Source organism: Daphnia pulicaria, chromosome 3 (assembly GCF_021234035.1).
Source record: "Daphnia pulicaria isolate SC F1-1A chromosome 3, SC_F0-13Bv2, whole genome shotgun sequence".
Lineage (NCBI taxonomy): Eukaryota > Metazoa > Arthropoda > Branchiopoda > Diplostraca > Daphniidae > Daphnia > Daphnia pulicaria.
In genome coordinates, this window is record NC_060915.1 from 8195147 (window position 1) to 8207285 (window position 12139).

Here is a 12139-nt window from a genome sequence, read left to right on the forward strand (position 1 = left end):
TAAAAATCACAAGGAGGCGACAGTTCTACTTCTACACAGGATGTATTTTACTTTTGTCAACCGCGGCAACGGGAAAGGTGATTGTAAAACTATTTTGTTGATTTTTTTATATTCCGTAAGTCACGAAAAGTAGAGAACATTAAAGTCCCGTAATAGGGAACTCTTTGATCCGTTAAATCACGATTCACGAATGAATACCTGTCTTGTCAAGGTCTCATTAGAATCCTTTGTAGTTCGTAAGGATTATACACTCTTTCTCTTTGCAGCGGAAAATGCTCTTAGCAAGTCAACTATTAAATAAAGCTTTGAAGCTTTGATGACTTATTGAGTTAACGATTGAATGCACAGATATTCCCGTTTGAAAATAAAACGACAGCCAAAAGAGAATGGATTCTTTTCCATGGCTTCTTTTCGGGTACAATTTGTGGCGGGTGTATTATATCAACATTCATGTTGTACATACAAGGTGTCTATCAAACAGCAGTTTCCAATAACGCGTAGCGTAGCGAGGAGGTGGGGAATAGGGGGGCATGAAATATAAACAGGATTAAATCAACTGAGAACTCTTTACCAAAAACAAACAAAATAAAAATGAGGCGCAATGAAAAATAACTGATCAATACAAGGAGGGAAGCTGATTGTCCGCTTAGGGAAAAACTGTGTGAGTTTGTCGTGTTTTGTACGTGTTTGTGTGTTTACATTGGGGGGAGGGGGGAGAACCAGTGATAATTGCTAATTTTCGTGAGAACGAGCGGTAGAAACAAAAAAAAAACGAAGGAATTTTCAAAGATTCTTGTGAATCAAACACGTTCTCTCGGGAATGACTTCAGCGGTTGTTTTCTATTTAGTGTAAGACACAGAGATGGGATTCACAATGTAAACGAAGTATTTGAACATCGTAGTAAATCGCATTTGACTTAGAAGAAACTGTGCACCGTGGCCATGCACAAACGCAAAAAGGTTGACCAAATACATCAATTGTTTTTTTTTCTTTATAACATTGCATTCCCCAGCGGTTCTTTCCTTCGCCGTCTATCTCCCAGTTTCTGTCGCTCTTCTTCTTCACTGGGACTGACACAAACAAAAACCAACAAACATTTTCTAGATGATCCGAACGTGCGTCATACTCAAAAATATGAAGCAACGGTCTCTTTGGTAGGTAAATATATATATATGTATATATATATAACAATGAATACGATAAGCCACAATCAACAGTGAATGAAACACAGGAATAAGATAGGATTGTTACTCCTTCCTCTGATACAATCAATCCGAGAATTTCGCGTCATACGATCCCCCGTCCAGGAACGCTCAAGAGAGATAACAGTTTTGGTTATACGGGAGAGGCAAGTGGGACAGAGATGGACGAGAGGGCAAACAAAAGGAAGAAAGAAAAAAAAGGAAAAACTGAAAATAACGAATGGGGAAAAAATGTGTGATCCATCACGTATCGGAAGGTGTGTAGTTGTCGTTGAATCAATGATGCGTAGTAGATATATATTTTTAAATTTTGTTGAGATATGATGATACGTTGTATGGAGGACCCTCGTGCCCCTATTTAAACAGGAGAACCCTCGTAAGCAGACATGGACGATGTAGCCTGGTGATCCCGAAGGATCAAGCGTAAGCGCTGGAGCTCCTGGCTGGCCGTGATCAGCTCCGAGTGCAACTGGAATTCACGCTCCTTTAATCGCTTGATATCGCGCTGGCAACTCTGTTGAAAACACAACAATTCAATTAGATTTCATTTTTCTTAAATGAAAAATCCCAGCGTCAATACCAGGACAACTCTACTTACCACGTTCTGTCTGAGTAGTTCTAGCTTGTCGAACTTTAGCTTGTTGACCTCCTGTTGAAGCGTTTCATTTTGCCGGATATGTTGTTGCTCCTCTTCCGGTTGGTGATGACCTGGCTCCGACTCGCTGTTGTTACCATAGCAGGAACACGACTTGCCGCTCAATCTCTTGGCCGTGGCCGGAGTTTCAGCTGATGACAGGCTCTCCATTCCCGTGTCCGAGTCCTCGGTGGGCGGACGCGGAGGTTGTTGGTGGTGGATTGGATTGGTTCCAGTCATCCGCGACCCCGTTGCCGCTTGGTGAATGTTCTCCATCTCGATGCTGTTCAATGACGAGTCGTCGCTATCAGGGACGGTCATACGAGCGATTCGCGAAGGCGGAGTGTCCAGCGATGGGCTAGTAGACGGCGAGGCCATGCCAACCTGTTGGACGGCCAACTGTGAGGACAGAGATGACGATTTGTCGGCAGCCATCAACGCTTTGGACGGGCCGCTCATGTTGCTGCCTTTGCTGCTCAAACGCAACGTGCTGGCCGGAGTGGAGTCTGACGAAGCGTTGGACCAGTTCATCGAACCTTTCTTGTTGGACGCGCCAGAGGCCTGTGCGACAGCACCTTGTTCTTGCTGAGTTCGCCTGGCCGACGACAGGGCCTTACGAACCGTGTCGATAAAACGAGCGCCTCCGCCGACGGGCGCCGTGTGCTGGCTGGCCTCCGTTTTGGCGGGGGCTTCAGCCTGAGATGATCCGCTTAGCAGTGGCGACGACAGGTGTAGGAAATCGCAGGTTTTCTTGTGAAGATCATCGACCAGATTGGACAGCAAGGCCGTCCGAGTCCTCAGTTCGAGCCGGGCAAACTTTTGGGCCTTGTAGCAAGCGTTTTCGGCGTTCAGCAGCTTGGTGAGGAGGAATTCGCGCAGCTCTGGGCCTTTGCGCATGACGGGCGGGTCGGGCAACGTCGGCCCGAAAAAGTTGACGCCGTCGCGAGCCGTGACCGTGATGCGGTAACGAACATTGGGTGTGCACGGGTCGATGGGCTGCACTACAATGAAGGCGTGCAGAAAGTGCGAGGCGATCATGTCCGGTGCAAAGGGCGTGTTGTCTTCTTGGAACACCACGGCGACTATGTCGTTTCCTAAGGGAAAAAATCAGGAAAAAAATCAGGAAACGGGTGACTATAGTAAATCAAAATAGCATTTTTTCGCATCCATATCAATGACTTGTGCTGAATTCCAGTCTGCCATCTGTCTTACCAATATGCCGCTTCCTTTGCAGCTGCTGGGGATCGTTCTCCGTATAAGGAAGGAGAGGCGCCACATGGAACATGATCTCCCGGTCGCGAAATGTCTCGTACAGCGAGTCGACGCCCGTCTGGCCAAACTGCGTGTCCAGACCCCCACGGTACCTAATCATAAAAGAATCAACAACAAAAACACCGTCAGCACAGACGAAAACAAAAATATTAAAACAGAAAAAAAAAAACCACTTGAACATTTCTTTCTAAATTTGTTGGAGGCGGATGAATATGCCCACCGATTTGTCTACAAACTACAGGGTATGAGCAAAAAGGCTAACAGAATGATGATGGTAGCTGTAACACCACTGCTGTAGGCCTATTGAATTGCAAATAGAAAGTTGGGTGCAATCGTATGTACGTATATATACTAGTGTTCCCAATGGGCAAATAAATTATCCGGCCGTTGTAACTATAAGAGCAGGGGCTTCATAAATCTCATCATTTGTTTGTGTCGTTCGAAAGCCGATCCTTCAAAAGAAATCCGCAGCAACAGCACGGTCCGACTCGCGTCATCAATTACGGCCATCTCATCAGTGCATAATTGGCCGCTGGCTTCCAGCCGAGAAAGGATAAAAACGGACCCCGCCAAACGAGAAAACACGGCAAAACAAAACACAACAAAAAAATATGAATAGAACAGGTTTTATTATAATTTTTTCTTCTTCTTCTTCTTTCTTTTTGGTCCGAAAGAAAGATGCAAATTTGGCAAAGAGAATCGACCCGGCCAAGCGTTGTAAATAAGCTCTAGCACTAGCACATATTGGTTATTCAGGACCCACCCGCCATCATTCATCATATTTCTCTCCTGCACATCTCCGAGATGGGGTTCTCTCTCTTTCTGTATAGTGTCTCTCGCTGTGCTATCTCATTTGTTTCTTTTTTAGGTCGTCATTTCCAAAGCAAATGCGTTGCTGCCTCTGTAACGCAAGGCGCGACTCGGGGGATCGTTTTTCATTTTCTGTGATGGGCGAGCTGCTGCTCCCCATTGTGACGCGAGATGATGTGACCGATGGCATTCATTTATTTACCCTTTGTGATCGAGCAGGTGGATCCTCTTGCCCAGGACGTCGAGGAACTCGTCGAGAGCGGGGGATGTGCCGTTGTTGGCGAAAATGTCCTCCTCGGTCGTCTGGCCGAACCGCTGGTGCAGCAAGCCGAATTTGAAGTGGTTGACTAAGACGTGCTCGTCGTAGGCGGCGATCAGCGGCGACGACTTGGGCCACGAAACAGGTACGAATTTCTCGGTATTCAACTCCTCGCACAGCAGCTGCAAGAAGTAACGGGGCAAAAAGGAATTTATAAATTAATAATGACTCGAATAATGACGGATATAATAATAATACAATCGCCGTTGGAATCTGGAAAAAATCCCACACGCGCTTTCATTTCAATGACGATGGAAAAACATTTGAAAACCAAAGTTCCAGGTAGTGGATGGAGAAGAAAGCGCGGAGTTATCTCGAGTTGCAACACAACGCACGGTACTATATTGGTATCGACAATAATAGGGTGGGTCCCAAACAACCCAGCAATCGTCGAGTCACGGACTCTCGACTTGAGCGCCCATCACCTTTTCAGGTGACTTTCTTTTTCTGTGATTTCTTCTGGCTCGTCGCGCACTCGGAAAAAAGGATAAAGATAGACGAGAGCTTGTGTGTGCATCAGCAGCCAACTTCCTTGACACCAATCAAGCCAGCATTAACCCCTATTTGCACTGGTGTGGGTATTTGATACGCCACCCTCTTGAACGAAAGAAGAAGAAGAAGACGAGAAGAGCTCCCTTTTGAAACTTTCTACTTTCCCGCCCGGTCGTATCGCCGGTTAAAAGGTTTGTTCGTCTCGGAGCGTTAAATTGTGTACGCGCGCGCGCGTACTCCTCGGCTTCGTCGTTTTAATTGGTTTGCTCGGAAGAAAACTGGCCCTCCCTGATGTTATTCGAAACGGTTTCAACATTGCACGCTTTGTCGGCTGCCTTCTTCTTCCAGGGTTGAATTTTCGACGCTAAGACCCTCACGATCTCGTGGTTTTTTCTATCTGAAGTTCTGACCCGCTTTCGGCGTCCATCATTCAAATAACATCAGACGGCAACGAATCATCTCTTATTCCTCGAGAGGAAGTCGAGGGGGATTTACCTCTGTTAATCGAGGAGAAATAAACACCCGTTAACCGAAACCCAAAAAAAGAACTCGGCAAGTTTCTTTTATAGACGCTTTTCGTATTCTAATCTCTCCGCGTTCCTCCAACGGCAAAACTAAACAACAACCAAAAGAAAACCAAAAAAGAAAAGAAGAAAATATTATACTGGACATGAAACCCTTGCGCGCGAGCACCCGTCCCGTTTGAATTCTTCTTTTCACATTCTTGAATGTTTTCGACTTTTTTTTATTGTTTTGGTTGTTTTTTGTCTTTTTAAATGTGTGTGTGTGTGTGTGTCGAACATTTCTGTCGGCAAGTCGTGAGAGATCAACATCACCCGAAAGGATTCCTTACGGAACCCATTGAAAATAAATAAATTATCTCCCAACAACTCGCGCTAGTGGTTTACCTGTATCTTTCTGACCACACGCATACACAAATAGATGTTCAAAAACCCCTTTGATGACGTTAATAGCTTTTGTTCTTTGAGTAGGACACACACACACACAAGAGAAGAAAATGAGTGGGAGGTGGTGACGGTGGTGGTTGGAAAGACAAAACCGAGAAGAAAAGGTAGTCATTTACATTATTAGAGCTCTAGCGCAAAGAGTCAAACACCAGTCGGTTCCACCAGATGGTGCAGACATTCGGAACCTTATTCAAACCCTTCATCTTCTTTGGGGTTATTTTTTTGTGCGTTGCGTACACGTCCGTCTTGCTTCGTTACGATCCCAACACGAAAAGAATGAGGAGATAAAGAAAAGAAAAGATGAAGCAAAATGAACGGTAAATAGCCCGCCGGTGGTTGGTGGCGCGTTAAATGGGCTGGGCTGATGACCCAACCAAAACGAATGCATACTATATACATCCTATCCATCTTCTACCTTCATATTTTTTTTCTCCACCAACTTTTTTTTTTCCTGCTGCGGCGGTTGTCGTCACGGCAGAAGGCGCGTCACCACGAAAAAATGAAAATAAAAAACCATTTCGAATGGGCGAATATAAGAAAAATGGTGAATGAGGCGGAGGAACTATAGCAGCAGGATATGCATCAAGAACGACGGAGAAATGGGTGTCGAAACCTGGCGCACATTATTGCATTACAAACAAGATTCCCACTCCAAGGACACAAACCCAAAAGTTCCTTATTTATCATCTTTTTCCCTCTCTCTCTCTCTTGTTTCTTCATTTTTTCGTTTTTTTTCTTGTGGGTTCCTTTCGGTTGGATATGGCCACGCCACACGTCACCGTTGGTTTGTTACAGCACAGCGTCAGTCCTACCTGGTGGTGGTGGTGGTGGTGGCGTGGGTTCCGTGTGGTGCCTTGCCAAATGCAAAGGTTCACTGCGGCGCTATTTTCGTTTGCTGCCATTGCGATGACAAGGCAACCGAGAAGGCCAAAGAGGAGGAAGGAATGACGGAATATAACGAGAAGGGGGGAGGAAAAAAAAAATGACGTCCGCAGGCGAGAGGCCAGAATCCCGGCCGTTTATTCTCGTTCCTGACTCTTTTTGAAAGTTTGTCGTGAAGAATAGGCGAAGAAAGAAACGAAAAAAAAAAAAAAAATATTCGTGAAGGTGGCGGACGGTTACGACACAAGATGGGGGGGAAGTACTCGACGACATTCGACACCCAGTTAGAACCTTACACGGTATGCGAGAAACCATCTGGCACGACATCCGAAAATGCCGATTCCATGGCAACCGACCGAGATACGACAGGCAAACATGTCGCCTCCGCACCTTTTCCAACGTTTTGACAAAGGCGCAAATCTGTAGCGCCATCAGGAGGAAAACTAGTTGGCAGTTTTTCCAATCAAAACAAAGTTATCCGGACAGACACACGACACGTATAACGAGAACGAGAGAGACAAGTCATAAAAACAAGAGGGAAAAGAAAAAAGGAACAGGTGGGAAAATGAAAATGGGAAAATGGACGGACTTACTTTGGCCATGCGGTGAGGCGATGCTTGGTCGCTGAGGCAAGTGGCTGGAACGACCTCGTGTAGCGTTCCGGTTTGTAAGCGAAGGATGAGCCGGACGTAATCCTGTCCGGCCAACATTTCATGTTTGACCGACAAAAGGACCGGTCCCAGCGCTTCGTCCTGAGCCACAAAGTTCTGGTGCTCCTGGAAAAAGAAAAAAAGAAAAATCGATAATTTACGCGTTAACGACGAGTTGAAACGAAAAAAAAGTTCAGAGAGCCGTGAGCGACACGCTCACGAAATTACAGAGACTTGTGTCACTATACATTCTTAATTGGTCGGCTGAAATAGAGTAGGTCTCTTTCTCTGTCGTCCCCACAGAAATTCATTAGACAAGAGGAGGATCTACTGGCTGCTTTGCTTGGTGGTATTCTCGACTTACGGCCATTTCTCTGTCTCTTATTCGAGCGGAAGCGGCCTCGGTAAGACAGCGAGGGGGATTTACGACGGACATGAGAGGTAGTGAGGCATTCCCACGACGCTTCTCCACGTCATTATCAAACATTCACACACACACGTATATACGTAGATAGGGGAAAAAAAAGGAAAATAAAACCCCGAGCGTCAAGGACGTCGTCGGCCATCTCTTCCCACGGGTGGCATCTTAGAAGCGGATGGATTTCCCATCGTATCAAACACGGACGGTCGACGATAATCACGGAAAAATCTCACGTCGTCTGTGCGGTCCTTTCGTATTAAAATAATAAGAAAAGAAAAAAACCGGAAACCACTAAACAAGCCTTCACGTTGTGTAAAGACTCGTCATCGCCCTACACTTCCCTTTTTTATTCCGGTAATCGGAAGCGCTCCATCATCATCCGTGCAAGATTGCCATATACTTCCCAACCGCGAAACATTGAAATTCGATGAAATGTGGTGCGCTATACACCTTTCCCAATAGTCTCAATTTCTCTCTTTTTATTCTTTTTTATTTTGGGCCTCTCGTATTGTTATTGCCATATACATTTGAAACTGTCTTGTTCTCTATTGTCCACTGATGTATTGTACTCGAATCTATTTAATTTTTTTTTCCCCTCTTCCATTATTGTTGTTGTTGGTGGAAAAAAATTGTTTTTCCTGTTTTTGTACCGGCAACGCACCTGTCTATTCCCCTACTCGTACAAGGTAGAGTGGGTGTGAGACAAGATAGATAAAAGAGTGTATCAAACCCAGTTCCTCTTGATCGCCACATGCGGGTTCGAACACCTTCTCTCTTCTTCTTTTTGGAGAGTTCCTATCTCACAGTAAACCCCCCCTGCCTAGCAGCCGGAGTGTTGAATTGGCCAATCAGGGACAGGTGCGAATGTACTGGATAGTATATGTACTGTTTGTTAGCTGTGTGTAACCTCGATAAGGGCTTTTTATTCGTTTTGTATTTTATTTTACCAGTTGTCGTATGGGATACCTGGTGGTGTGTCTTTTTCCCCCCCAAGCGACCAGCAACTTTCCCTACGCACACGGCCGTGTTCCACATCGTAAAAAGGAGAACACCTGGTGGCCAGGTACGGTACGACGATATAGACAAAATTTGAGACTGGGTACTGTGCAGTGTACCATCCATTAAGATCCGATAAAAAGAATTACGGAAAGAAAAAAAAGAAAGAAAAGAGTTACTTATCGGCCGTGTTTTTCACTACGAATTTTATCGGCCATCAAGGGATCTATTAGCTGGAACGAAAATTTCCAAACTGTTTTTTTCTTTCTTCTTCTTCCTTGCCACCCGATAGGTGTTGTTATCCATTCCCCCCTCCATTTTTTTTTGTGTTGTTGATTTCGAAACGTTACGGTATCAAAATAGTAATCGAATGAGTCATTATAATCGGTGAAAAGAACGAACTGGCGTAACGGAGCTGTCGTCACTCAATTCATCTTGTGTAATAGTGTGAGGCTTGTGAGCCGCATTTCGTGTTGCGAATCAAAAGATTTGGAACGGAACTAAACAAAAACAAATTATATAGGACATGAAACTACTTATCATTATTATTTTTTGTTTATAAATGCCAAAAAGGAAAAAATAGAGTCAGCCCTTTTCACGATCCCGACTCTCTTGTTTTTTTTTTGTCTAGTTACGTGTTCGCCAAGGCGTTTTGAAACAAGTGTTGTCGCCGTCATGGACCGCGAGTGAGTAAAATCAACCGGTGGCCCTGAACACATCTGGAACGACGTAACTGTTACACCGCTTTTTGACGTGTATCGAAGAGGGTGTAATAGCTAACTTCTTTTTTTTTCTTTCTCTCTGTTTAAAGAATACGACCGAGTCATTTGAGTCGACCCCATTTTTCGTCCCTACGGCACGAAAAATGAACATTTTTTAAATGATCTGACCGCCCGTTTTTTTTGGAAGAGGAAACGAGAGTTTTTCTTTTAAAAATGGCGGAAACAGCTGGAACTTCTTTCATTTCACATGGAAAACTCCCTCGTTTTTCTCAGTGTCGATATAATCCCCTTTTTAAAAAGACACACACACACAAAAAGAAAAAAGGGAGTTGCCTTTTTTCTTTCTCAACTCCCCTCCATTTAATGGCATTAGGAAAAAGGGTGCGGACGAGTTCTCGTTTTTCTTTCCTCGTCGTTTTACTTCTTTCCGTTGCTCTCAATGTAAAAATGAACCAAGTGAAACGAGGGAGAGATGATAAGACAGAAGGGGGACTTTGACCGGATGTACCGGTAGCGACTTCTGCTATCTGTTTTTTTTTTCCCCTCCCGTTCCGTGCCTGCCCATCCACACACTACGTCATTTCCCGTCCCTACCTATATTTCCTACCTTTACCAAATATGACTTGACTGTCCTGTACATATCCAGCGATGAAATGGATTCTTTTTATTTCAGTTTGGTTTGCCGGGTTTTCATTTTCATTTTTGGCGTGTTGCCTCTGTCATCGACCGTGAAAAAAGTTGGAAGAGTGGTGGGAGGGGCAGAAAGAAAAAAAAAAAGTGAACTAAAATAAGAGACGGACCACTTGATAATAGTAAAAAGGGAGGAAATGTTTGTGGACAGGAAAGGAGCGAAGGCTTTTCGCCTCTGGTAAATGCGGATATGGCCGACCATTCAACTCCGCTAGTCATTTTTACGGCCCATCCGTTTCCTTCCTTTTCGGGTGGGTACCCCCCCTCAATAAAAGAAATATGTTGTGGTTTTCGCTTCCATCCGTCTCGTGTTTGATATACCGTCGACTTTTTCCAAGGAAATAAATAAATAAATAAAATAAAATAAAAACGACCACTCGGCATATATGGAAGGAAAATGACCGCACTGGGTGGATCGAAGAGTCTCATCCGCTTCCATGCCAACCATGTAGCAGCGATAGATGCGTCAACCGTGTCGCATGCCTGCGGTTTTTTCTTTTTTAAAGGGCAAATTCATCAGGCGATAGATACCGAGAATATAAGAAGAAGACAACTGACCATTATCAACGGAAAAGAGCAGAATCCAAGGTCTGTTACGACTTTTGCTATCTCGTTCCTAATGGCTCGCGCTGCCGACGAAAAAGGGCATCTAGCATCATATGGAATAGAGTCCGTTTCGGCTGTTGGGTGTCTTGTGTCTCTCTGCCTGTTGTACAACTACATTGTCAATCGGGATCGCGCCCATGTGAAAAGTGAAAATGCATTAAGCCCTTCCTTCCTCTCTACTTTGCGTGGCGTTCTAAAGGTCGTCGAGAGTGCAGGATAGAATCCAAAAGGGCGGCATTCAAAAAACAATTCTTCTCTCTCTCTGTCTCTCTCCCCCCCGCCATGGCGCATCCCAGAGGTTGTGGCGGAGTAAGAAAAAAGAGCAACGTGTTCACACGGGAACCCCAACTTCTTCTTCTTCTTGTGTCTGATATTCTTCGGTTGGATTCCCTGGATTTCATCCGCCGCGACAGCACTATGATTACACCAATGATGATGCTGAGCTGCTTGTTTGTGCGTTTCTCCCCTCTCGTCCCCATCATCCAGCTCAACCCCCACAACACTCTTGTAAAGGCCCTTGTTGTTGTTGTTCTTCCGTATCGAGGGAGTTGAGAGAGAATAAGAATTTAAAAAAGAAAATAAGAAGGCAGCAGCAGAGAAAGACTATTCTTCTTCTTCTTTTGTACGGTTATAGAGTGCGGGGCCACCCAGCAATTATTATTACCATCCCATCATAAAAATAAAGGAGAAGAATAGAAGCGCAGAGGATGATGATGATGATGAATGACGAGGGGGATGAGAGAGAGAGAGAGAGAGAGAGAAGATGTACATATAAGAACATGTTCGTAAATGCACGTAAAAGAATAACGTTTTTTTTTACTTTTTTCCCCCAGAAATTCAGCCGGTTGTTGGGTTTCGATCGGCGCCATCCTATACCCGATCGAAATCGTCTCTCTCTCTCTGGTCTCTATAGATCGTCTGCGTTGCACGCACGCATTTCTCATGGATGAACAGGCCGATTATGCTATTACGGCAGACATTCAGACAGATATTAGAGAGAGAGGCAGCAGCCGGATCGAAGGGGAAAAAGGGAAAACAAAAGGCCATCGGGGAATCCATATAGCGGAGCGATTGATAAAGAGGGGCGTAGCGAATGATGTACAATCAAGAGCAATCTGATCATTGGCCATCCATTTCGTCCCTACAGGTCGTGCAGCATGCAGGAAGACGTGGAAAAAGGCCAGGCTACGCTATGCTATATAGGTTGTTTACATGCAGATATTCCAACGGGCCAGTTGGAGGTCGCTCTGGTCGTGATTAGTTCCAAAATGAAACGAAACGAAAAAATTCTCAGAGACCATTTCGTTTGGATAGAGGAAGAACCCCCTCTATCTCTCTCTCTCTAAATTTCCTGCTTCCCACGCCCCGTGAATGAAACAAATAAACACGAAAATAGTATTTACATCTCACTTCTTTCCAGTAGATGTTTGCTTCGCCATAAAAGGCCTGACACGCAGAAGACACAAGAAAGAGG

General features: G+C 44.8%; 1 protein-coding gene across 4 annotated transcripts in view; it reads right to left on the bottom strand.

The window, feature by feature from the left end:
* Positions 1–405: 405 nt before the first annotated feature.
* The window catches only part of LOC124329000 (rap1 GTPase-activating protein 1-like), a 52473-nt gene continuing 40739 nt past the window's right edge, over positions 406–12139 (bottom strand). For all 4 annotated transcript variants that reach the window (XM_046787884.1, XM_046787883.1, XM_046787887.1 and 1 more), the window contains 5 exons: positions 7174–7356; positions 4122–4360; positions 3050–3201; positions 1802–2931; positions 406–1717 (listed from right to left, as the gene is read on the bottom strand). In XM_046787884.1, coding sequence (XP_046643840.1) covers positions 1562–1717; positions 1802–2931; positions 3050–3201; positions 4122–4360; positions 7174–7356 — 1860 coding nt within the window. In that variant the 3' untranslated portion in view covers positions 406–1561. The remainder of the gene's footprint in view (positions 1718–1801; positions 2932–3049; positions 3202–4121; positions 4361–7173; positions 7357–12139) is intronic.